The sequence below is a fragment of the Colletotrichum graminicola genome (assembly GCF_000149035.1).
Source record: "Colletotrichum graminicola M1.001 genomic scaffold supercont1.29, whole genome shotgun sequence".
Lineage (NCBI taxonomy): Eukaryota > Fungi > Ascomycota > Sordariomycetes > Glomerellales > Glomerellaceae > Colletotrichum > Colletotrichum graminicola.
Window position 1 is genome coordinate 482,050 of NW_007361033.1, and position 23,457 is coordinate 505,506.

At 56.6% G+C, this 23,457-nt stretch overlaps 9 protein-coding genes across 9 annotated transcripts in view; 1 reads left to right on the forward strand and 8 right to left on the reverse strand.

Annotated features, from left to right (window-relative positions):
• The window catches only part of GLRG_07280 (uncharacterized protein), a gene marked incomplete at both ends in the record, with an annotated part of 1,251 nt that extends 1,126 nt beyond the window's left edge, over positions 1 to 125 (reverse strand). Inside the window, one exon of the mRNA XM_008097965.1 lies at positions 106 to 125. Coding sequence (XP_008096156.1) covers positions 106 to 125 — 20 coding nt within the window. The remainder of the gene's footprint in view (positions 1 to 105) is intronic.
• A 1,234-nt stretch (positions 126 to 1,359) lies between these two features.
• On the reverse strand, positions 1,360 to 2,232 carry GLRG_07281 (uncharacterized protein; the record flags this gene model as incomplete). The annotated part of the gene is made up of 1 exon (XM_008097966.1): positions 1,360 to 2,232. One exon carries the CDS (start codon positions 2,230 to 2,232, stop codon positions 1,360 to 1,362), a length of 873 nt encoding a protein of 290 aa, XP_008096157.1.
• A 280-nt stretch (positions 2,233 to 2,512) lies between these two features.
• Positions 2,513 to 2,944, reverse strand: GLRG_07282 (uncharacterized protein; the record flags this gene model as incomplete). Its single annotated transcript, XM_008097967.1, has 3 exons — positions 2,513 to 2,647; positions 2,766 to 2,824; positions 2,887 to 2,944. 3 exons carry the CDS (start codon positions 2,942 to 2,944, stop codon positions 2,513 to 2,515), a joined length of 252 nt encoding a protein of 83 aa, XP_008096158.1.
• A 526-nt stretch (positions 2,945 to 3,470) lies between these two features.
• Positions 3,471 to 5,576, reverse strand: GLRG_07283 (uncharacterized protein; the record flags this gene model as incomplete). Its single annotated transcript, XM_008097968.1, has 1 exon — positions 3,471 to 5,576. The coding sequence occupies one exon, from the start codon at positions 5,574 to 5,576 to the stop codon at positions 3,471 to 3,473; it is 2,106 nt and encodes a 701-aa protein (XP_008096159.1).
• A 714-nt stretch (positions 5,577 to 6,290) lies between these two features.
• On the reverse strand, positions 6,291 to 7,796 carry GLRG_07284 (uncharacterized protein; the record flags this gene model as incomplete). Its single annotated transcript, XM_008097969.1, has 2 exons — positions 6,291 to 7,178; positions 7,275 to 7,796. The coding sequence occupies 2 exons, from the start codon at positions 7,794 to 7,796 to the stop codon at positions 6,291 to 6,293; spliced, it is 1,410 nt and encodes a 469-aa protein (XP_008096160.1).
• Positions 7,797 to 10,864: 3,068 nt separating this feature from the next.
• Positions 10,865 to 11,962, reverse strand: GLRG_07285 (ubiquinol-cytochrome c reductase; the record flags this gene model as incomplete). Its single annotated transcript, XM_008097970.1, has 4 exons — positions 10,865 to 11,046; positions 11,225 to 11,375; positions 11,462 to 11,550; positions 11,677 to 11,962. The coding sequence occupies 4 exons, from the start codon at positions 11,960 to 11,962 to the stop codon at positions 10,865 to 10,867; spliced, it is 708 nt and encodes a 235-aa protein (XP_008096161.1).
• Positions 11,963 to 12,500: 538 nt separating this feature from the next.
• GLRG_07286 (CPSF A subunit region) lies at positions 12,501 to 16,170 on the reverse strand (the record flags this gene model as incomplete). The annotated part of the gene is made up of 3 exons (XM_008097971.1): positions 12,501 to 12,824; positions 12,883 to 15,952; positions 16,073 to 16,170. The coding sequence occupies 3 exons, from the start codon at positions 16,168 to 16,170 to the stop codon at positions 12,501 to 12,503; spliced, it is 3,492 nt and encodes a 1,163-aa protein (XP_008096162.1).
• An 807-nt stretch (positions 16,171 to 16,977) lies between these two features.
• On the reverse strand, positions 16,978 to 17,726 carry GLRG_07287 (acetyltransferase; the record flags this gene model as incomplete). Its single annotated transcript, XM_008097972.1, has 2 exons — positions 16,978 to 17,237; positions 17,345 to 17,726. 2 exons carry the CDS (start codon positions 17,724 to 17,726, stop codon positions 16,978 to 16,980), a joined length of 642 nt encoding a protein of 213 aa, XP_008096163.1.
• Positions 17,727 to 21,235: 3,509 nt separating this feature from the next.
• On the forward strand, positions 21,236 to 22,213 carry GLRG_07288 (uncharacterized protein; the record flags this gene model as incomplete). The annotated part of the gene is made up of 1 exon (XM_008097973.1): positions 21,236 to 22,213. The coding sequence occupies one exon, from the start codon at positions 21,236 to 21,238 to the stop codon at positions 22,211 to 22,213; it is 978 nt and encodes a 325-aa protein (XP_008096164.1).
• Between the last annotated feature and the right edge of the window lie 1,244 nt (positions 22,214 to 23,457).

Consider the following 23,457-nt stretch of genomic DNA (forward strand, 5'->3'; position numbering starts at 1 on the left):
GACGAAGTCGTACCAGCCGAAGCCTGGTATTTAAAATTTACGTGTTTAATGTGTGTCTTAGTTTAACGCAAGGAGGGTCAATATCGTCAAATGGCCGAGTCTTACGACGGTCCCTTGGAACGCATCTTGGTCGATTTCCCACCCTATCACTCGTATGATATTCGACCGCTTGGAGCTCCTGTAGATACATTAGTCCACGGCTTAAATAGGGTGAGGGAGTATTAGTTCTGGAGGATGCCGTGCTCCAGTGATATCCTAGGTTAGAGGTCGAAATGGGCGTCAGTTAGAAGGATCAACTAGAGGGACGCTTTCGAACACTTTCTCCAACCCCTCCCGTGAAGAGAGGGAAAACGAGGTCAGCAGGCCCACAAGCGACATCGTGGACAGCAGCAGTGGGAAAGCAAGCAAGCAAGCCGATGCTTATCTTATGTCACGGGGGGGGGGGGGGGGGGGGGGTGGGAGAGTCTAGCCCGGTTGTTAAACGCCGGACGCCAGGCGACTTCGAGAGGGAAAAAGCAAAGACAAAAAAGAAAAAAGGTATGGATGGGAGAGGTTGAGCCTCCACTCGTAGGGCGTAGGGAGTGAGCACCAGACGGTGTGCATGTCTTTCGTCTCAAAAGAGTTGGGGGGAACCTGGAACCTGGAAACTCGGGGAACCCTTTTTCTTATTAGGTAATTCGAAAACCCCAATTTCCAGCTCCCCTGCCTCTCTCTCTCCCCCTTGCTGGGCGAGACGGCCAAGTCTTGCCGGCGGAGGGGGGGCGTCACGGAGGGGGGGCCGGTGGAAGCCGATGATAGGCGGGGCCGCTACCCCTCCGGCTGGACGCGGCCGTCCGTCTATCCGTCTCTCTAGCTTAGCTTCCCATTCATTCATCCATGGTGTGTACCGTGAGGTGCCCGCTAATTGACGTCGGCGTGACCATTGGGGACGAGGGGAACCCCAAGGATGGTGTGGATGGGATGCCCTGGTCTCCTGGTAGTCGGCTGACTTGGCCGATGTTCTGACGGGAAATGCGACGGCGGGAAACCTTGGCTGCGTTCGGGTGGTTGTGTGCTGTTGCTGTTGGTTACCTCGTGAGGAGAAAAGGGAACACATGGATCCCAGACGTCTCTACGAGCACAACACACACGTGTAGGTATTCCTGTCTCTCTTTGGCACATGTGTACCATGTATTAGTATGTGCTTGTATGCACTTGTAACAGCAAGAGGTCAGGTTTCAGAGTCGATTGTTCCAAAGTAGTTGGCCTTACGTTTCCTAATGGGCCACATGGCCCAGAGATATCACATTCCACCAACCATGTAATCTTATCTGGTGATTATGATGCATTGCATCGTATTGCATCACAGACAAACAAGACCTAACCAAACAGAAACATCCCTCCACCTTCCGTTCCCGTCGCGCCCCTCCTTCGCAGCAGTGCCACCACATCCTGGTGGCCCCTCGCCGCCGCACACTGCAGCGCCGTCTGCCGGCCTCCCCAGGCCCCGACCCCGGCCCCGGCATCAATCTCGGCCCCGGCATCCAGCAGCATCTCGCACACCCGCGCGTGGCCCCCCTCCGCCGCCGCGTGCAGCGCCCTCGCCCCCTTATACCGGCTCCCCTCGGCATCCACGTCCGCCCCGGCCTCCAACAGCATCTCGACCAGCCCCTCGTGCCCGCCGTAGCTCGCCGCCTGCAGCGCCGTGAACCCCCGCGCCCGGCACGCCGCCGCGTTGACGTCGCCCCCGCGCTCCGTCACCGCCCTCGCGATGCCCTCAAACCCGCCCTCGGCCGCCGCCTGCAGCGCCGTCCGCCCTCCCGTGGCCGCCGGCGCCGCGTTCACATCCGCCCCCGCCTCCCGCAGCAGCAGATCGACCACATCCCCCGCCCCCGCCGCGCACGCGCTCTGCAGCGCCCGCACGATCCCGGCGCCGTCCGCCCGCCCGGACGCCATCTGCAGCGCGTTCTTGGCGTCGTTGTTCCCCGGCCGGTCGTTCACCTCCGCCCCGGCCGCCAGGAGCGCCGACACCACTTCCGTGCGGGACGCCGAGCACGCCGCCTGGAGCGCCGTCCGGCCGTAGTAGCCCCGTGCCGGGGCGTTGACGTCCGCGCCCGCGGCTAGGGCGGCGCGCACCGCGGGGAGGTCGCCCGCGAGCGCCGCGCGCTGGAGCGGCGTCCAGCAGTCGTCCTCGTCCTCGTCCTCGTCTTGCGCGTCGTGCTCGGCGACGTCGGAGATGGCGGGGTGCCGCATCTTCCTTGTTCTTCTTTTTCGCCTAAAACCTGCCCTGTTACTGATGCTTGTCGGTCGACTATCGTTGAGTGTTTTATTTGTTGGCTTAAAAGTGAGATGAGAAGACCCCCGTAAGCGAATCTTACCTCTTTGCGCTTCTCAGATAGGCGACGGCAATGCGGCACAACCCCCTCGTATTTCCGCCCGTCTCTTACCAGGTCATCATTGGATCAACAACAATCGCCCAAAGTGGGGGGGCATCAACATTTCCTTGTGTCATATATTTCTTCGACAGAACCAGCTATTCTTCCGTCTCGGCCTTCTTCTTGCTCTCGCTCTTCTTCTGGGGCTCGCCCTTCTTCGGCTCGTTCTTGGACCCGGCCTCGTTTTCGTAACCGCCGCCCTGCTTCTCGTACTCTTTCGCCAGCTTGGCCCCCTGCATGATCATCAGCGTTGAGAATTCGCTTCTTCTTTTTCATCGCCAGAGTGCAACAAGGAGTTGGAATGAACGAGGAGTGTATTCGTTGGAAATCGTTCACGCCAGTTCGGCTTACCTTCCATGCCGCCCACTGTCCCTCTCCGCCGCCGGACTTGTTGGGTTCTTGCTTGATCTCTGCAGTATCGTTTCAGCACCCCACCCTTGATCAGCTGATGTTGTTCCCAAAGCACTCTTACCCTCCTTGAGCTCTTCTCTCAGCTCGGGATCAGTAGGCTTCCCCTTGGATGAAGGCATCTTATCTTGGTTCTGGACCCCGTCCAAAGTTCCGAGACAACACGGTGTATTTAGAGACGTAAAGAGGCAATCGAGATGTCGTGAGATGGTAGGTGTTTTAAAGGTAAGCTTGATGCCATGAAATGAAGTCAGAATCACTTTCTAGTCAACGTTACGCCCCAGCAGACAAAGGCCCAGCTCCCGCTCGAGGCAGTGTCTCCTCCAGATGATGATGCCAGGGACCATCGATGACGCCTACAGTCTCAGCCACAAACATATGATCAGTCGGCACCGCTAGCGAACCGGCAGAGACCCCGTCCGACCCACCCCGCGCCGTCACGGCCGTTTGCTCACGTTCGCGGATCCGGGGTTGCCCGAGGCCATCCAGGTGCACACTTCATGTCTGTAAGGCGATTGTAAACTTTCCGTACCTAGCTTCTTTTTATTCACTTCCTTTCTTCTCCTCTATTTGAAGCATCTACAGTCAGGGGGGTTCATCTCCCTCTCTTCCAACATTTCTTTTTCGTCATAGCATCATGGCCCACCTTCAGTGAATCGCAACCGGCTCGAACGCGGTATCCTCCCCGACGGCCTCGCCGTTCATGATGCCGTGGACGTACGCGGCGCCCACGATGCGCCTCGCGCCCTGCCTCTGCGCGCTCCGCCGCAGCACGAACGGCGCGTTGCACCCCTTCATCACCCAGACCTCGTCGCCGGCCTCGCACCCGTCCGGCACCATGCCCACGTACCGCTCCCCCTTGGCCAGCACCAGGTCCAGCGCCGCCCGCATCGGGAACACCCGGTTGATCAGCACCTGCGCCGCCGCCTCGAGAGCCTCGCCCGCCTCCTCGGCCGTGCACCCGGACAGCATGATCTCCCTGCGCAGCGCCTCCCGCTCCGGCCGCGCCGCCGACAGGTCGTCGTCCTCGACCGCCGTGCAGAACCGCCACGCCAGCTTCAGCGTCGTCATCGGCACCTCCTCGTCCTCGTCCTCCTCCGCCTCGTCCGCCTCGGTGCGGAAGAACGTCAGCGCCCGGAGCACCGCCTCGAGCCCGGACTCCTCGCCCCCCGTCGTCGCCGACGCGTACGCCGCCTCCTCAAACCCGGGCATGCCGGCGAGCAGCTTCGAGAGCGTCACCATGTCCCGCTTCACCCAGAGCGACGGCTGCTCGGCGTGCAGGTGCGCCGGCCGCGGGACAGCCGTCACGTGGGTGATGGTGTCCACCTTGACGCCCTTGAGGAGGAGCACGTCCTCGTCCTCGTTGGGGTCGAAGCCGAAGTCAAAGTCCGTCTCGCCGGCGGCCTCCGACTCGGCCGCGTCGGCGACCGTCATGCGCCGCCAGGGCCTGCGGAAGTCGGGGATCCAGGAGGGGAAGCCCTCGCCGTTGAGGCTCTCGGCGATGCCGGCGTGGTCGAGCAGCTCCTCGCTGAAGGGCTCGTGGAGGAGGGTGCGGGCGAAGCGGAGGGCCGTCTGCTCGAACGTGGCCGAGTAGTCGGGGCGGAACTCTTCCCTGTCGCCGTCGGAGGCGAGGCCGAGGAGCGCAAAGTAGAGATCCCGCGGGTCGGTCGCCTCGACCTCGCGGAACGACAGGAGCAGGCTGAGGAGGTCTGTCGAGCGGTCCGAGTTCTCCCCGTCATCCGATTCCCATTCTTCGTCCTCGCCCTCGTCGTGCTCGTCGTGCTCGTGGCCGCCGTGGCCTCCGCAGCATCCACCCCCGTGTTCATGCCCGTCGTCATCACCGTGTCCGTGCCCGTGCCCGTGCTCGTCCGAGTTGCCCCTCATGGAGCCGAGCTGGTAGAGCCGCAGCCGCTGCGCCATGTTGGCCATCAGGTCGGCAGCGCCCTTGATCTCCTCGCCGGCGGCGTTGACCAGCGGCCAGGGCGGGCTCTCGGGCTCCTCCAGGGCGACCGTGGCCGGCCACAACTGCGACCAGCTCACGGTCTTGTCGCCGCAGATCATCAACACGTCCCGCGCCAGGATGAACTCCTGCACGACCCAGACCCGGCGGAACCACGGCCGGTTCCAGAACCGCGACACGGCCATCCACTTGTTGTCGCCCTGCGGGGGCAGCTCCGCCTCGGCGCCGCCCGCGGGCGCGTCCGGCACCGGCTCGGAGAGCAGGCCCTCGACGAAGGCGCGGGCGCCCGCGTTGAGGGGGTTCGGGAGACTGACGCGCCAGTACCTCTCGATCAGCTCGATGGCCTCGCCGCTGCCGTCGGCCTCTTCGCCGAGGTAGGCCAGCACGCGGCGGGCGCCGACGTAGATGTCATGCATCAGCGTGATCTGCGACTCCTTCTCCCTGCTGTCGGCCTGGTTGATGCACAGCGCGTCGGCCCAGATGAGACGCGGGCGGTCCTCGAGGCGGATGCGCCTGAGGCAGTGGAAGAGGTTCTCGGTGATGGCCATCTCGGCGCCGGCGGGCGAGATGATGATGCGCCGGGGCTTGTCCTCGGAACCCCACACGTAGGAGAGGGCCTCGTACGAGTCCGCCGACTCGGGGAGCTCTCCCTCGTGCTTGCCGGCCTCATTGAGGTAGGTACCGATCGGGCGCACGAGCAGGTCGCCTCGGAGGGGCTCGTCTAGCTTCCCTGGCGCGAGAGAGAGGATTCTGAAATCCCGCTCGCCAATGGCGGCGTACTTATACTCGGCCATGGTAAAAATGAGGTGTTTTTTTTTCCCCCTTGTCTAGAAACCGAGTTTACGGGCTTATGTGAGTGGAAAAGTGATGAGTGACCAAGTTTTTGACGTTGTGCCGGTGAGAGAGAGAGTGTGTGTGTGAGTTGAGTAAGTGAATGAATGAATGATTGGCGAGAAAATTCAGACGTTTTGGGAATGTGGAGTGACATTTGGAGCTGGAGATGCAGGAAAAAACGGTGCATGAAGATCCCACAGTTTAAGGTGGAAGGATTTTTGATTTAATTACTGGCTTTTTATTAATATCATCCGCCCCATTAATGAGCAGTCTATGCGGGAAATCTCTACTCACCTCTGCCGACTACGAAGGTGCTTTGTATATAGCTTATTGTTCGTTGAGTCGAGACTTGACAAGAGACTAAGAGTTGCCTCTCATCCATGCTCAACTTATACCAGATAAAACACCCTGAACCCAGAATCGGGCTTGGATTTCAGACATTTCACACATGGCACCAAGTGAAACCCAGATATTGAAAGACCAAGAAGGAACCTTTTCTTTTTTTGATCATTCATGAACTATCGAAAAGAACCGAGCACTTTCGCTCGATGCTGCAACTCTGGTCTTCTTTTGATGTAGTCGCGAAAACCGACCAAAAAAAAAAAAAAAAAACAGTACTACTACAAGATAATACATGGTACATGCACCATCACCGCACAACACCGCAAAGCCCCTTAGACGCCGAGGGCCGAGTTGAACGCGTCGGCGGCAGCCTGGCCCTTCTGGCCCTGCGCCGCGGCCTGACCCTGTTTGCAGGCGTCGACGGCGGCGGCATCGGCCTTGCACTTTGACTGGAGCTGGCCGCAGATGAAGCTGCTGATGACGTTGATGTTGAGGGCGGAGCCGTGCTCGAAGTCGCCGGCGGGGGCGAAAGACTCCTCCTTGCGACCGTCGAGGCCGGCGGCGAACTCGATGCTGGGGTCCTGGCAGCTGCCAAAGTCGAGAGCCTGGCGGGAGGCGATGCGCATGCGGTGGCCGCCGGAGGAGCGACGGAGCTTCTTAAGGGACGCGGCGGCGAGGCACTCGTCCTCCTGGGCCTGGCAGTCGGCGACGGTGATGTCCTCGGCGCCCGAGTTGGCGGCGTCGGAGCAGGCGTTGTTCTGCACGGAGCACGAGCGCTGCAGAGCGGCGCCCTTGTTGACAAACGTCGAGCCGTTGACATCAAAGGGCTTGTCGGTGGCGGCGGGAGACGAGTTGACGGGCGGGGCGGGGCCGCCGAGGGCGCCGGTGAAGGTCTGGACATTTGTCCCGGTGGCAGCACCAGCGTTGTTGTTCTGGTTCTGGTTCTGGTTCTGGTTCCGGTTCTCGATCTCCCTGACCTGGCGACGGCCCGAAGGAAGGATAGTCGTGGCGCGGCGGCCTCTGGAACGGAATCTTCTGGCGACCTTGGTCGAGTTGGCGGCATTATCAGCGCCGTTGCCGGCGTTTCCGGAGACCTCGGCGGCGGCTGCGGCGATCTCGTCGGCGCTGGCGTCCTTGACGAGCAGGTTCTGGCTGAAGATGCAGCCCTCGGCGTCGTTGGCGTCGTCGCACGTGTTTCCTGCTCCGGTGCTGTCGTTGACCTTTTTGTTTGCTTTCGTCAGTCCGAGTTCTGCTTGACTATACACACCTCTATAATGGGTGTCTCAGAGGGGGGAAAGGAAAGGTGAAAGACTTACATCACCGGGCTTGAAGGTGCCAGAGTCGAGCGCGAGCTGGGGGTCTGCGCCGACGGAGGCGAGCTGCTTGGCCAGCTCGAGGGTTATGGCCTTGTTCGTCTCGGCGGCGCCTTCCGAGGCCGGATCCTGGTGCTGGCTCAGGGCGGCGATCTCGGGGTTCTCGGCCTTGTCGGTGCAGAGCACGCTCTTGAGGCCGACCTTGCCCGTGTTGCGCTCGACGGCGGCGTAGACGAGGGCGCTGGCCATGCCGTCGACGTCGCCGGCGGCCTTGGCGGTGGAGAAGGCCGAGTCGGCCGTCGCCTGGTGCAGACAGTCAAGGTTCTTGACATCGCCGGCGCCGTCGGCGGCGGCGGCATTGCCCAACAGGCCGAAGACGGCGTCCTGGATGTTTTGGGGATTGTTCTGCTTCAGGAGGTCGTTGACGGCCCTCAAGTACTTCTCGTGCGAGTGCTCCTGCGGCACCTCGGCAGCGGCGAGGGTGAGGAGGGCCGCGAAGGCGGCGGTGGAGGCCTGGAACTTCATAGCGGAAAGGCTTAGGGGAAGTTCGAACAACACACTAGTAGAACGAGTGCTGTTGCTGAGTGAAAAAGAAGGACCGGCCTTGTAGAAAAGGATCACGAGGAAAGAATGAAGGGTATAAAGTACACACGAAAGAAGGAAGTTGCCAGAACTGAACGAAAGAGAAGACTGCTGAAGGAAGAGCTTGATGAGGAAACAAAACTTCGTCCCATCATTGAATCGCAGAAGACGAGGGGACTTATATACGGCATTGACTGCAGCGGGTCGTGAACGTCCGGCACACCAAAGGGGGGGGGGGGGGGGGGTAGCGGGCTGTCAAGATGCTCGCTTCCGTCTGTTTGGGCCTCCCCGTCTCACAGCCGCGAATGTGACGGCGGCCCCTGAGCAACCCGGTTGGGAAGACCAGCGCGCCGATCGGCAAGACGTTGGCGTTTCTACCGGCCGGTGATGCATCTTGGCAGCCATGTAACACCAGGAGTGGGCCAACTTGTGAGGCACTTCCCTCCTCGGCTGGGCTGTCCTCCGGAGGCGGGCATCCGCATGGTATCCATCCGTATGGCAATGAGAAAAGGAGGCAAGTTGTTGCTTGTGTGCGAGCCAATAGTTCTTCCAGTTCCGCTGGGGAGGGGGCAGCGCAAGGTTGACGATACGTGACAGGTTGCGCGCACCGTTTCCAATCTGAAGAGAATACTCGGTACGGATATCAGTACCTTATGCCAGTACGATGGAAAGGGGTGTGCGTAGGAAGATGAGGTTAGGTGGAGGACATACAAGAATAATCGGAGCAGAATAAACGGAGCTCGATCAATCACTTGAGACGAATTCAGTAGAGGCACACGGGCGACGGAGGCGGGTTTGGTAATTGGTGAGCAGATTCTGTTGTGAGCCCGGCGGGAGACCAAGCTCGCTCGCTGGAGTCGATATCGACAAGATGGAGGTCCGAAGTCATCCCATCTGACCGACGCCTAGTAGTAGGGATCGGCTCCGCGACTCGAGTCAGAGCCCGGCTCGCTTGGTCAAGGACTCAATGACGCAGGTGGAAATGTTTCCTCGGCTCATTCAGGCGGCAGGCACGGATACTCCTTCCAGAGTGGTAATCCGTACCAGAGCTCGAAAAGCGAGCTGGCCCCTTTTTCGGGATCCTCAATCAAGGTGTGGTCCCTCCAGCCCTTGTCCGAAAGTGACATACCTAGGTACATACCATACCTGTAGGCTGTAGCCTGTAGGTAGGTACATGGCAGGCTGGAGTTGAGCAGAGTTTGAGCATCGTGCAAATCAGACGGTGCCTGTCGCGGAAGAGTGTTTCCTGTAAGCGAGCCGCCCCTCGGAGCCACGTGATTGGTTTACTTGGTCCCAGTTCGGACTGTGTGTTGTGGGGAAGGGGCGGGCCGTTGCTGGGGTCTCGAGGAAACCGGATCCCTGCTCATCCTCAAACCGCGTGGCATACTGCGTAGAACTCGTCCGTGATGCTAGGTACACCACAGGTAGATCTACGGTATCCGTATTGATATTCATTCATACCTGTCTTGTGAGCCATCTTGGCTTTGTCCTATCTTTTGCTTGTTGCCACGTTCCGTGCAGCAGAATATGTCTGTATCCTATAATAGCGACCGCTTTCTTATAGCGGCCTTGACATGTCTCGCCAAGAGTTGTCATCTCATCTTTCGTCACCATTTGCTTCCCCCTCTAGCACGAGGTACGAGCCTAAACATAGCCTGACATCAATGACACCTTGGAAATCCAGACCGAGGAGCTTTATTTATTCTAATGAAACTCTCGGGCAAAAAAAAAAACTCAAACTTAAATGTCATATGTGAGAGTCAGCGGCTATACGCAGTAAAGACGGGAGAGAGAGAGCTGTGTTTCCATATGACTTGCAGAACGCGCTTCGAAACAGCAAACGAGTAAGGGAATAAAAATAAAAGTACTCTCTTCGTCGATGGGGTGTGCTAGACATCTCCTGCGACGCCAAGACCTCTCCAAACACCCCATCTACTAGTCCTCCTCCTCCTCCTCCTCCTCTAACAATCCATCGCCTTGGTCGTTACGCCGGACCGCATCTCCGCTAAGTGTCATCCATCTTCCCCATGACCATGATCCCATCCTCCCAACCCAACATTATCCCGTCAGCCCATCCTCAAATGACGGGCAGGCGGCTGCATGACATACCTTTATGCCTCCTCCCCTGTGCCGCTAACCCACCTAAAAAGAATAAAAAAATATTCCGTCCCAGACACCAACGAGTCACTATCCCGGGTAATGTGCCCCAATCGGGACGGCATCACCCAAGCGCCGTCTTTGCCACACCACCCGTCATCTGTCAACCTTCCGTCACACGAGAGCGCGGGGGCCGTGTGATCGACACGGTCACGTCGGTCAAGTACCGTGCCGTGCCGTCTCAGACGTCGCCGGGAGGATTGTTACCCACACCCATCAAAGCCGGCCCGGAATCCCCTACAAGCCCTTCCTGACGGAACCATTCGTGACGCCTGGATGCTGCTGCTGCTGCTGCTGCTGCTGCTGCTACTGCTGATAGGTAGGTGCTTATATATATACCAACTTTGGTACCGAGGCCCTCACATGAGTTTCGACTGCCACCGTCCGCTTATCATTCCGTCCTCGGAACACCTCGTAGCATACTCGTCCCGGTCCAATGACAGATAGTCGGGGTTGTCCGTGCTTTCCCTGCTGTTCGTTAGTCAATCACTGGCCACACACGCATGCACACATACACACACACACATAAACGCCTCAAACCGACGTCAGCACTGGCTATTAGGAAGGTGCGAGGCTGCTCATTGTTCCTGGACGCTCGTGTGACTTTTGTACATTGGCATCATTGCCCGGAGGGACACGTCTAAGAACAGAAAAAAAAGAAAACGACCTCTTCGTCTCTCTGGGTTGGCCCAAACCAGCACCACCTCGTCTCCGATGCAAAAGAAAAGTTGGTCTAGTAGTTTGTTGTTGTTGCCATCAGCGTCCGCGTCCCCTCCGGAAAGGGGCCCAGGCTTGCTCTCCGTACTCCTTGCCTTCTACCCGCGTTCCGTCTTATACTCTTACAGTGGTGCTGCTTAACCGATGACCAACTTGCCATCCTCGGGGAAGTCGTATTCGGGGATCTCGAGGTTGAGAGGAGCCGGTCCTTTTCTGATACGGCCGGAAATATCGTAGTGCGATCCGTGGCAGGGGCAGAACCAACCGCCAAAGTCACCGGCCTCGCCGATGGGGACACAACCCAAGTGCGTGCAGACGCCTGTAATCAATATCGAGTCAGCAAAGCCCCTTCTTGCAACCGACACCAAAAGTCCCTAGTGTCAAAATTGGTTGAGCCGACGTGGCTGCTTGGCTCTAGCGTCAACCCGCTCCTCGGCAAACCGGAGTCCAATCGCGAAACTTTTGACAAGGAGTGTAGCCGAAAAACAAAAACGTACCCAACATGATGAGCCACTCGGGGTTCTTGACGCGGTCCTCGTCGGCTTGGGGGTCACGGAGGGAGGAAATGGAGACCTTGTTGGCCTCATCGATCTCGGCCTGAGTGCGGTGGCGGATGAAGACGGGCTTGCCTCTCCACTTGATGATAACCTGTTGTTCGTCCCCTCGCGTGTCAGCATAGCCATCCCCCGGGTTCGAGTTCATTGCACTGGGAATCATGTCTTCGGGCCACTCACGTTCTTGCCCTCGGGGATGGTGGACAGGTCGACCTCGACCTTGGCCATGGCCAAAACGTCGGCGGAGGCGGACATGTTGACAAGGAACTCTGCAATTGGCACCGCCCGTCAGCCTACAATTCAAACATTTACTTCTCCGCCCTCTGGAATTCCGTCATGCTCGTCTCCGGTGTCGGCTTTTGGTTGTTTTCGGGGCAACGGAAGGGTTTCCCTACCCTGGACAGTGGACTTGGCGCCGGCGGCGGTAATGGCGCCCATGGTGCCGACCATGAAGTATCCGAAGAGCTGGTTGGTGGCGGGGCTGGTCTTGCTCATGTACTTGCTGAAATCGGGGATCTTGTTGCCGGCCTGGGCACCCTTGAAGGGGCTCGAGTAGCTCGTGGCGGTCGAGTCGTTCCGGGCGGCCGAAGTGCTGAGGGCGCGCGCAGCCGTGTTCGCGGACGGACTGCTTCGCGCCAACTGCCGCAGGCAGGTTCGGGATACGTGTGCGAGAGGCGCCATCTCGTGAAATCCGGAGGAGGAGGGGAGAGGGTTTGCGGGCGTGGGTTGCGAGATGCAATTGGGAGGGATGACGTTGGGGGGTTAGGAGAGCGTCTTTTTTTCGTGATGCCCGTGGTTTGAGGATTGGGATTGCCGGGAAAGCTTTCTGGTTGATGGCCTCAGGCATATGTTTTCTGAAATTGATGGCTGGTGATTGGCTGGCCGAGACAGCTGGGGACCCGGCCCTTTCCGGAGTGGCACGAGTGATGACAGCGTTACTGTGGATAATTGCATTCCCCCCATTAGCAAAAGGCACATTGAGGTAAAAGTTTTGGGTTTCCGTGCTTGTACGAGTTCCACCGCTCAGTGCACAATGGTCCTGGGGTTCCAATTGAATCATTCCACTTCACCTTCAGAAAACTCTATCGGGTTTAGTGGTGAATGGACATCCAAGTCCGTGATATTCCCCGTCGTTGGCCGTTAACGAGGCTTTGTTTGGGCCGTTTCCCGCCACCAAACTCCTCTTTCCCATATATATCCTACATTTGCATATACTTCTCTAATGCATGCGCTTCAACTCCTCAACCAGGTTGCGCATGCTCTCCACCGTCGGTCCCAGACCTTGAACCACCGCCTCTTGCTTTGCCTCGTCCAAATCCAAGAACCGTTCGATCAACTCGCCGTCGACAAACCGAAACGGGCCTTCCGCGGCACGCTTGGCATTCCTGAAGCCTCGCCACGTCGTAAATGACAGGCCGGAACCAGGCTCACCGTCGGCTTGTCCTAGTGCTCTCACTACCTCTGCCAGCCTCTCTTGAAACTGGATTAACAAGCTCTGGTATTCCGACTTGATGTCAGCAAACACATACAACGACCCCTCGACCTGTTGTCACCTATCAGCACATGTACACGTATTTTCCGGTGCGTTGAAACCATCTTACTGTAGCAAGAAACGCCTTGGGGATAATGGGGTCGTTCTCGTTGGGCGTTATGTCGAGCGATCGGATCTTGTTCACTTGTTCCCCGAGATGAAATTCACCGGTGACCTCCATTTGCTTTCGGTCGTGCTCTGTCGGTGCGTTAGGATTTCTTCTCAACACCATCAGGTTGCCCTGCGCATCCGCCTCCAACCAAGAATGCCCCTCTAGGTGGCACACCGAAGTGGCCCAGATGTACTGAAAATGGCGGGCTCGCTCCACGAGCTTGGCTTTGTTTCCGTCCTGAGCCGGAACGAACTCGACCAAGGTCAACGACTGCATCAAATCGGCGATGCCAATCATGTTCCCATGGACATCGATGTCGACGGGGAACGTCGAAGGCCGGAAAGTGGCCAGCTTGCGCAAGGCCCCTGATGTGGTCGACTCCTCGACATAATCGTACACTACCACGGTCTTGCTCAGCCCAGCAACAAGCTTCTCACCCATGACGCCAAGGCTTCGGCAAGCCCCTTTCAGCTCGTGGCTAACAATCAAGTACGGGTTCTTGTCCGAGTCGACACCAAGGACGAGAATGCGGCCTTTGGTGTCGCCGCTCTCGTCGATGTCCGGATCGGCCAGATAGCTCGTACCAACAATGAATCTCTCTGCGGGCTGCCCCATACTATCTGGCAGTTCCGCTCTGATGACACTCTCAACCATCTCTGCCGAGATCGAGCCGTCCAGGTGGAAGGGCTTGCCGACGACTCCGAGAACGATCTCGTCAACGAGCTGGAACGAGCTGGTGACCACTTCTTCATTGTTGGTCAGTTCGCGGTGAATGGTGCCAATGCCGAAAGCTCGCAACGCTGGCGAGTACGCGACCCTTCGAACCGTCTCGCGCAGCTGCAACGGGTTGACATGCGTCCTTCTTTCGGGGTCAATGTGGGCAATCCTAATGTTGCGGTTCGTGGCGAGGAAAATGGCGTCGGGGAATGCCTCCGAGTCGAAAGGCGCGATATAAGTTACATCCTCTGCGGTAGCTGCCGAGTACATGACGCGTGCTTCCGAACTGTAGATGAGGCTGGAGTGCTCGGTGGTGGCAAAAATGTTGCTGATACCCTCGTCGCCTGGTCGAGGCAGGATGTGAAGGCCAGCCTGCTGGCTGCCCAGCGTGACGCTCTTCCGGCTAGACAGCGAGAAATCTTCTTTTGACACGTTGAAGGACACCACCTGCCCGTCTTCCATAGCTACGAAGAGAGTGGGACCTAGGAGGTGTGGTGGGTGAAGCTGTACTAGGGCCAGGTCTCTTGGGACTGACACACTATCGTCAGTTTGTTTCACGGTTTCTCCCTGGAGAGCGTGGAGTGTGCCGAGATGGATGATGGACACTGAACCGGTCGCCCAGAAGCCGACCACACCAATGTCATCAAGGTCGCGAGCGGCGTGAATGCAGGAGATTTGATCCTCCTGGCCGCCAATAGGGCGGCACAAGACCTGCTCTTGAGCCGACAGGTTATCTGACAGGTTCAGAGACACCAAAGTTGTGCCACTGATGGACAACAAGGCCCACTTGTTATTGGCCGACGCGTTGACGATTGTCTTCCCGTCCGGCACAGCCCAAGTGCTTAACGTTACGCCACTTTCCGAGTCAAGCACTGTCACGGCGGTGGCTGTGATCTGCAACAAATGGCCACTGGGCAAAGTCGTCGCAACCAACGTGGGTCTATCCAAGACGAGGCCTTGGAAGTCAAAGACCTCTTCAATCCCTCCTTCCGGGTCGAATCTGAAGACTCGGGTTTCCGTAATGAAGGATACAACGAGGGTGTCGACCTTGGCCGAGCCATAGGATCGGAGACTGAACAGCCCACGAACATCGCGCAGGTCGTCGAGAACGCCGATGTCTTCAAGACCGACGCTGCTTCGAATGCTTCGTAGGCTGCCGTTTTGGTGAACGCCACACCCAGCAACAATGCGGGCTTGACCCGAGGAGAAGGCGTTGCCCACCTGGCTGTCCCCGGCGTTTCCCAGGTCCATGATGGAGAAGTCGAGAATAGGGGCAATATTGGGAATGGTCTGGACGAGCTTCGTCGTTTCGGTCTCAACAGAGACTGAGAGAAGCTGGGAGTCGCCGTAGTGGGAGCCCAGGAAAAGCATACCATCACCCATATATACCAAGCACGATGCGCGAGAAGTGACGCCCAGCATTCTCATGAACAGGCCCGTGACAACAACGCCTTCAGTTTGAATCGTCAGGAGGTGAAGGTTCCCATAATCGTCGGAGAGGAAGTAGTTTGTGTGGTCGTAAGCAGCCCATGCCACGAAGATGGCCGGACTGTCGAGCCCTTCCTCTACTACTGTCCCCGTGAGGGTGTCGACGTAGACCAGCAAAGTCTCCCCAACAACGACCAAGCCACCCAACTGTGCTTTCGACCCTGTAGTGTCTCTCTTGTGATAACGCTTGACGTCGTCTTCGATGATGGGCACGGGTATGATGATGCGGGCATATGGGTCCTTGATGTCAAGCTCGTACTCCCTGTCCTTGCTCGGATCGAACCTCGAAACATTTGTGTTCTTGTCATCGCCCATCAGGCGGTAAATGGCGAGTCGGGCGTCTTCTTTGTCGATATTGGACTGATATAAGAAGGCGATGGTTGGGTTGCCCGTGTCGGTGGGAACGAAGGCGCTGGCCTTGACAAAGAGCTCGGACAGGCGGACCTGCTCCCATGCTCCGTCAAGACGAGCGAATTGGCCTTTGCGGTTTCCCAGGCGCATGACATTCATGACTCCCTCCCACAGGTGCATGGCCATGAATCTGCCAGTGGGGTCTACCAGGCACTTATCCTGGCTCTGGGCGTCGCGCATATGAGGTTCGGCGGCATCTTCTATGACCTGTTCGGTGTGCAGCCTCTGTGTTCCGGGGCCCCATCTCGCCGTGAAGTATTGGAATCGATCGGTGCCGACGAACAGCAGGTCGGCATTGCTGTCCTTGGGTCGTAGTCGTTGGAGGAGTAGGATGGTGCCGTAGACAACGGCAGAGCCGAGCATGTACATGTCGGTGGGCGTGACACGCCATACTTCGAGCCTGTTGGACCTTCTTGAAGGGTGTCAGCGAGGGGGAAGAACGAATGCATTGGAAGGACAGCAGCGAAAACGAGGCGGCGGCGGCGTATTGAGACAGCCGGGCATGGAGGGGCAGGAAGGGCGGCAAACTCACGCTACCACGAGGCTCTCGGTCTCGTCGTCCTCTGACAAGCGTACGCTCAAGGCGTGGCGTATGCTGCTTGGCCTGTGAATGGGGGCGACGTATGACATGGTGCCAGTCTGTGGGAGGGACCTATTCGAGGTAGCAGCTCTGATCCCACAAGATGGCGGCCATGGATGAGAAAGCAAGCAAAGACAGACAGATGTGAGGGACGGGGACGGAAACAGTTCGGACGGTGCTTTGCGTCGGAGTTTAGCTGTCACAGAGTCCGGGGGGGGGGGTTGCCCCTCCACTAACTAGGTACCTAGGTACGGAAGATGGTTGATTACGTCATCTATTACAGCCCTACCGTATATACATTGTACTAAGTAGGGTGGTAGGTAGATGGGTACCATAGTATCCGTAGGTAGGTAGGTAACTACCTACCCTAGTACGTACACCACAGCAGTAGTGCTGTGTTGTCGGGAAAGGCCGCGGCCTCAGACGCTAGGGCCACACTATAGAGGACTGGCTGGCTGCGGGATGCAAATGCAGGTGAGGCGAGGTGAGGTGCAGGAGGCCAAAGGCAAGAGCCAGCATATGAGGCAGGTGTGTTATCGCCGTTATCGCCCCACCTCGCCTCGATGACCCTCAGGCGTTCCTCCTATTTAGAGCGCATATCATTCACACTGTATGGGATCTGCGAGATGTAGTACAATCATACCGTACGAATATAATTCCATGTGTACGGTATAACAGTCCCGGAATTGCATCCCGTCCAACTCTTCTCCAGCAAACGTCTGACCCTCAGCATCGATTTAGGAAAATCACCGTTAGGAAACGCCCCCTTCCCACATCTCTCGAGCCGTTGGCGCTGACAGCAGACACCCGGGCATGCAACGCACCATACCCCCAACCAATCAACAAAACAAGTCGTTTCAAGGGCATCGCTGGTTGGGCGGTTCCCAGATCATGGCCCAGTTCAAGTGAACCAAATCGACGCCCAAGCTGCCAAAGTCCACCCGGTGCTCTTCAACATCCTTGAATCCAACCTTGGTGTACAAATGATGGCCGGCCGCCGACGACTCCAGATACACCGGTACCCCCAGCCTAGCACCCTCTTGCATCCCCGGCGTCATCAGCTGGAGACCAGCACCGCGCCGCTGGTGCTTGGGGTCCGTTACGAGGATGTGGATATCTGCGTCCAGTCTTGTTAGCTACCGAACCAGCCAACTCTTCTGTTGTTTGTTCGTCTTTCTCTCCCTCTCTCCCTCTCTCTTCCTCTTCCTCTCAAAGACCACTTACAAACGGACGGCTTCCCTGCCATCAAACGCTTGCGCATCTCGTCCAGCCCGCCAAACATCATGCGGTATGCCTTCTCGTTGTACCCCGGCTGCACCTCTCGCGGTTTTGGCTCTGGCATGCCATCCGCGTGTACATTGAACTTGCACCAACCAATGATCGCCTCGTCGCCCGAGAGCGCAGTGTCCACTGCTTTGAACATGCGCACGGTCGTGTCCTCGCGAAGCTGTTTGGCCATCTCGTCTGCTCGAACCTCCGACATGTTCTCCGGCAAGGGGCCGGAGAACAGCACTTGATTGAGCGGGCTCTCCGCGAAGGCCAAGTCCTCGATCTCGGCGCAGCGCCGCAAGTCGGCCTCGACTATGGTCTGAATCTCGATGCCCATGTTTCTGGTCCTGTAACCGTCGCGCAGCTTGTTTCGACCTCGCAGCGGGGAAGGCTCCCGTATACTTGCACCGTGCCACCCTTTTTGTACTCGAAGCTGCCTAGGCGGGCCAGCCGTCAAGGTAGATGATGATTCGTGGCCGTTGGAAGCCATCATCCGTTCGGTCTGACTCATCACAGACAGGCCTAACCTGGACGCGTACGAATGGAGCCTTGGCATCCTCTGCGGTGGGCCTGTGAATGGGATTGTCACCGCCCACCTAGGAAGGTCGCCGACCGTAGGATTGTTGCCTTGTCCACATGCCACTTGTTCTCTCCCAACTTTTAAAGTTTCCAACGGTTATACATTCTTCGTAGGCCGCGTTATTCCAAACATAGTTGGATGTGTCTTTACAGTACTTACAACCACTTCAAAATGACACTTTACACAATAGCCTCGGCCGCTCGTGAAGGGAACTGGTTGCCGGCTTAATGAAGCACAACACCATGTAGTGCGTGGCTGTATTAATAATTACTAGAATATATATGGAAGCGATACGAAAAACAATGCGTTGAGATGATTGAAGCTCGGTAAGGTGCTTTATGCTAGGAGCATATAAACTCCTCAGAATAGGAATGACAAGCTTGTGCATATATTGCAATGTGCAACCAAAAGAAGGCTCTGTTGGCGCTCCAATTGTGCCAATTTAAACCAAATCCTTTTCTCTTAGGATACATTGATGATATCTTCGCGCTTCTAAACTTTGAAAGTTTCCTTGGACTTCATTCCTGTAGTGATTTGGCTTATATTCGAGCAGTATTATTCTCGGGGGAAGAAGACAGTTATGATATCCGAAGTTCCGGTACTGCCGCATCAAGCGTTTCCAAACCTCGGAATTGTCATTGCCAGCGCTTGAGAATTAATCAAAAGTTCTGCTGTGTAATGAGCTGCGCAGTCTTCTTGAACATATGTTGCTGGAGTGATGCTGGGCCAGACAGGTCTGCCCACCAACGAGCATATTGTACTCTACTTGCGAAAGACTAAAAACCGCCAAAAGCCTTTCATCTATGGTATTATGGCCGAGAGGTTCATCCTGTAACTCTGGCCGTTTATCACAGTGTTGGATGACTAAAGATGGCCCTCAAGTCAAGATTTGAACGACTTCCTTCTTTCGAGTCGGATGACAAGCTCATTCCTTCAAGGGTTCTCGGGAACCGAGCTGCATTTGAAGCAACACGTAAATCAAGAGGGGTTTACTTTAGCATGGTCATGAGCTTAAATAAACATGAGACCAAAGCCGTGATCTAAGCTCCCCCCTCCCGTCAGAAAACAAAACGTTTGGACTGACCTTGATTGCCTCTCCCGCTCCACGGCTTGGTATCCGGCCCGCTATACACCCGGGGACGAATAACAAAGTGCATGGCGAGACTGTGGCTGGAGGCGTTTGTGCAACATCTCTCTTGTGTGGCGAGTCCCTTGATCTCAGCCACGCCGTCCGTGATGAAACCGGGCTCCGTCCCAAGCTGGCCCTGGGCCAGGGCGCACCAGCCTGGCTCATCGGCGTACCTACCGATGCTTATGCTACCCCCTTCTTCGCCCCCCTTCCCGGCCTGAGAAGGAGCTGCTCTGCGGCCAGTATCAATGGCACGAGCGCAAGTGGTCAAGCCCTCCCTCCCTCCCTTGCGGTCAAGTAGGGTGCCTACATGCGTCGTTGCATCTCCGTCTGAGCGTCTCTCACAGAAGCCCTTGCGCGCTGAACTGCAGCTGCGGAGTGTGTACGGAGTACAATGACGTTTGCACCTGTGTCGACGGCGTTGATAGTTCCCAGCATTCGTATGTCCGGTACTTTCTTGTCTGGATGCGGTGTGGACAGCGAGGGAACGGTCTCCGCGTATCTGCTACAGCCCGTTTGGAATGATAGGACGGACTAGAGGTCATCCCACAGGCTGCTGACGGAGGAGAGACGCGTTTATACACCATTGAGGCATACGGAACAAGCAAGGGCGCCTCGTGATTGAATAACCATGAACAGGTAGGCGCGTAACATTATGGTAAGTCAGCCATAGATAAATCAACCCATTGCAAACTTTTGCATCATGCAAAGAGCCTCTTTTATCTTAGAAAGAAGAGGAAAACGAAAAGAGGCTGGTTGATCATTGCTACGGCTGGTGCTCTCAACCAACTTTGGAACCGATTTAGGACACCAGAAACACAGATATCTGATCGGGACACAGGTCAGCCGAATACCTGCAAGTTGAGTCCCAACGTCCAAGTGCGGGTGTGTAAACTGGTAGCGTGAGCTTCCTCGCCGCCAAGGCCGTTTACTTGCCGAATGACGAAAGCCATGGCATCGGGGAGGATGAGATAGCCATGTCCCCTCCTCCCCCATATCGGCCGAGTTACAAGGTCGAAAGGGTGGAACGTCCTACCGTCCCTGTGTCGCCCGCAGGAGATGCAATCGAGTTTCGCCCAGCCCAACAGGGCCTACGAGATCATCCTGCAGCGTGTTACTCACAACCCGGATGCCTCGCGATGCACGGCCTTCGATCCATTGCGGTGGTTAAGCAAGTGGAGAGGGAAGAGCTGCACCGGCCCGCGGGCATCAGAGGCATGGGGGCGCAGCAACGTTGTTGGCCTTTGCCATCTTCGCTGACGAATAACGCGCCCTCTTCCGGTCCAAGTGCACATAGGTATTTGTATTTGAATATCTTGCGTCCTGCAAAATGGTCTGAGCTTTCGACCTGCGTCCCCGGCTACCTGACCGAGACTGCAGCTTGCTGCTCATCTGACGAGGGGGGATCTACCTAGCATGGGTATGCGTCCGGGAGCAAAGTTCAACGGAGCATCCTCCTAGGTCCCCGATTACACATGACTGTAGTGTACTAGGTATGCCTACATCTAGTTTCAAGAGGCTCCTGCAAAGAATCTGTCATCATATCCCCGTAACCTTGTCCCTCTTGTTGCCAAGGTCCTTGCTTCTGCCTTCCCTTCCCTTCCTGCATAAGGTTTGCTACGCACGGGTCGAGGGTTCACCGATCAGCAAAGTCTATCCATCCGTCTGCGGAGACACACCATTTGTTATCGAGCTGTCAGAAGTAGAGAGACGCCCTTGCGCCGATTGGTGTTTACAGGCTCAAACACAGACCTCATGTGGCCGCCAACACCTCGAGAACCCTTACCTCCCCGACGCAAAGACCAGACCTGCGAGTGGATGGAGGGGGGTTATCGGCATGCCACATTCCTACACTCCTCCAAGATACGTTTCAACAGTCTCACGTCTGCAGCCTGCGTTGGAGCCTACGATGCCGCACCGCGTCCGGCCCATCTCGATGCTGCTGACGACCCAGTCTTGGGACCGTCACGGACAGGTCGAGCGAAGGTTATAAACCTATTCCATCTCCCGTCAAACAAGACATTATTTTTTGGAGCATCCAAGAACTCAACGACATCAGCTTGGTCACTTCTACCATCTTTTCTCCACAAACCTTCAGACCCCCGAATCGTCTGGCATTGCCATACCAAGCCAAAAAATGCATTCCCCGCAGCTGGTACTTGTTCTCTTCGGCCAGGCGGCCATCACCGCCGCCATGCCCCTCCAGTCCCTCTGGGCTGCCGGGGTGGGCAAGAGGGCACCCGGCGATCCCGACGCCATCGAGAAGGCTCTGGCCCCCGTTTCCGCGTCCCTCACGACGCTCGACAACGCCATCTTGGCTTTGGACGGCGGCCCCGCCACGGCCAACAACCTCCTCATCGCCTCCCAGCAGACCCAGTCGGCCACGGAGCAGGCCACTGTCAAGATCCAGAGCTCTGGCGACCTCGGCGTCTTCAGGGCGGCCAGGCTCCGCCGGACGACGGACGATCTCATCGATCAGACGACGACCACGATCAACGACTTGGTCTCTCGCAAGCCCGTCCTCGACAACATGGGCGTCAGCGGCGTCGCCTTGGAATCACTCCAGAAGCAAAAGGTCTCGACCGTGGCGTTGACTGCCGCACTGGAGGACAAGGTTCCCAGAATCGGCCAGAGGATCGCCGCCGATAGCCGATCCAAGATCGAATCCGTACTGGACCAGGGCATCGCCGCCTACTCGGTGCCCGCTCCCGCTGCTGCCCCGGCACCCGCCCCTCCTGCTGCTGTAGCTCCGGCTCCTCCTGCTGCTGTAGCTCCGGCTCCTCCTGCTGCTGTCGCCCCGGCGCCTCCTGCTGCTGTTGCCCCGGTTCCTGCTGCTGGCCCAGCCAACCCTAGCGGCATCCCGCTTGCTAGCCCTGGTTCTCCCCGGGGGAGCCCGGTACCTCCCCCGGCGGCAGCACCCTCGCCGGTTCCGGCTGCTCCTATCCCGCCTGCTGTGCCAGCCGTCGGCGCTCCCCTCCCCGCACCGGTACCTCCCCCGGCTGTCGGTGCTCCTCCTGCGGCTCCCGCTCCTGTTCCCAACGTCCCGGTCCCGCCTCCCAAGATCACCCCCGTTACCGGCCGCAAGGACAAGAAGAAGAAGAAGATCGCGGCCTAAGTCAGAGGTGGAAGGCGACAGCGCCAGGGTTGCCGTCGGACGGACCGAGCAAGTGAGACGATGATGCGTTAGGAGCATGGAGGCGTCGGAGTTCTACAAGACACTAGGAGTGTATCGAATGGAAATCTAATTTTTTCCTCCAAAAAAAAAAAAAAAGAAAAACAAGACTTTGGACGACTGAAATGAGTTGAAATTAAAGATAGAATGAATCCATTACAGTCCATGCACACGTACGCACACGCACGCACACACTGAACCGCTCTGTGCGATATCTGAAACATTGATTTCCTCGTGGTGAGCATCCGTGAACTTGATGCGCTCTCCACGTTTGAGATACTCGTGGCCGAGCGTGCTTGCAGCCTGCCCTGTGGCCAGGCTTCGTGATGATCCTTCGTAGTGTAGAGGATGAAGCACTCCCCGGTGGTACGACTTTCCGAGCACGAGGCCATCTCGAGACCGCCTTAGCCTTCTTCTGATACAGTCAGTCCGCAGCGATTCAGACTGCAGCATATTGGCTACGTCGTTCAGCAGTCGAGGCAAAAAACATCTTCTTCAACCTAGACAGGTAGGTGTTTCTACCATCCACAGTTCACAGTATGCAGGGAAACTCGCGTCAATAAGAAGAAGGATGCAACGAAGCCAATATAGTGTGTACAAGTCCTACCTCAACCAATTGAACCGACGTGTTTTGTTTGTGGCAGAGTGCGATAGCCGAAATGCACAGCTCGCTCCCTCCAGCGTTTCTATATGAAGCCCACCTACACCCCCACATACAGTCTGTTGCGTTGGCAGCGTCCAAAACCTATTTTTCAGTCCGTGCACCTGCGCCACATAAATGCAACCCCATGCAAATTCGCGTTTTTTAGCTAATAGGATCTAAAATTAATATTACCTAATATTAGATAGTTATAATAACTTAAAGTTATATATACTAGTAATAATAATAATAATAAGGGGATTTAGACCTATATAAAGCTACTTATTAGCTATATATCTAATTATCTTTTTAACACTTACCTTATAGATAGGTTTATCTCTTATTATAATAGTCTATAAGAGTACGCCTTTTAAATAGGAGGCTAAGTTAATAAAGTTATAAGAGTAATATATATATAAAAAAAGTAAAGTCTATAATAACCTTATTACTATTACTTACTACTACTATCCCTTACTAAATAAATACTATATTAAATAAATATAATAGCACTAAGGTTAAATAAGGGTAAGAAAAAAAAAATAGTATA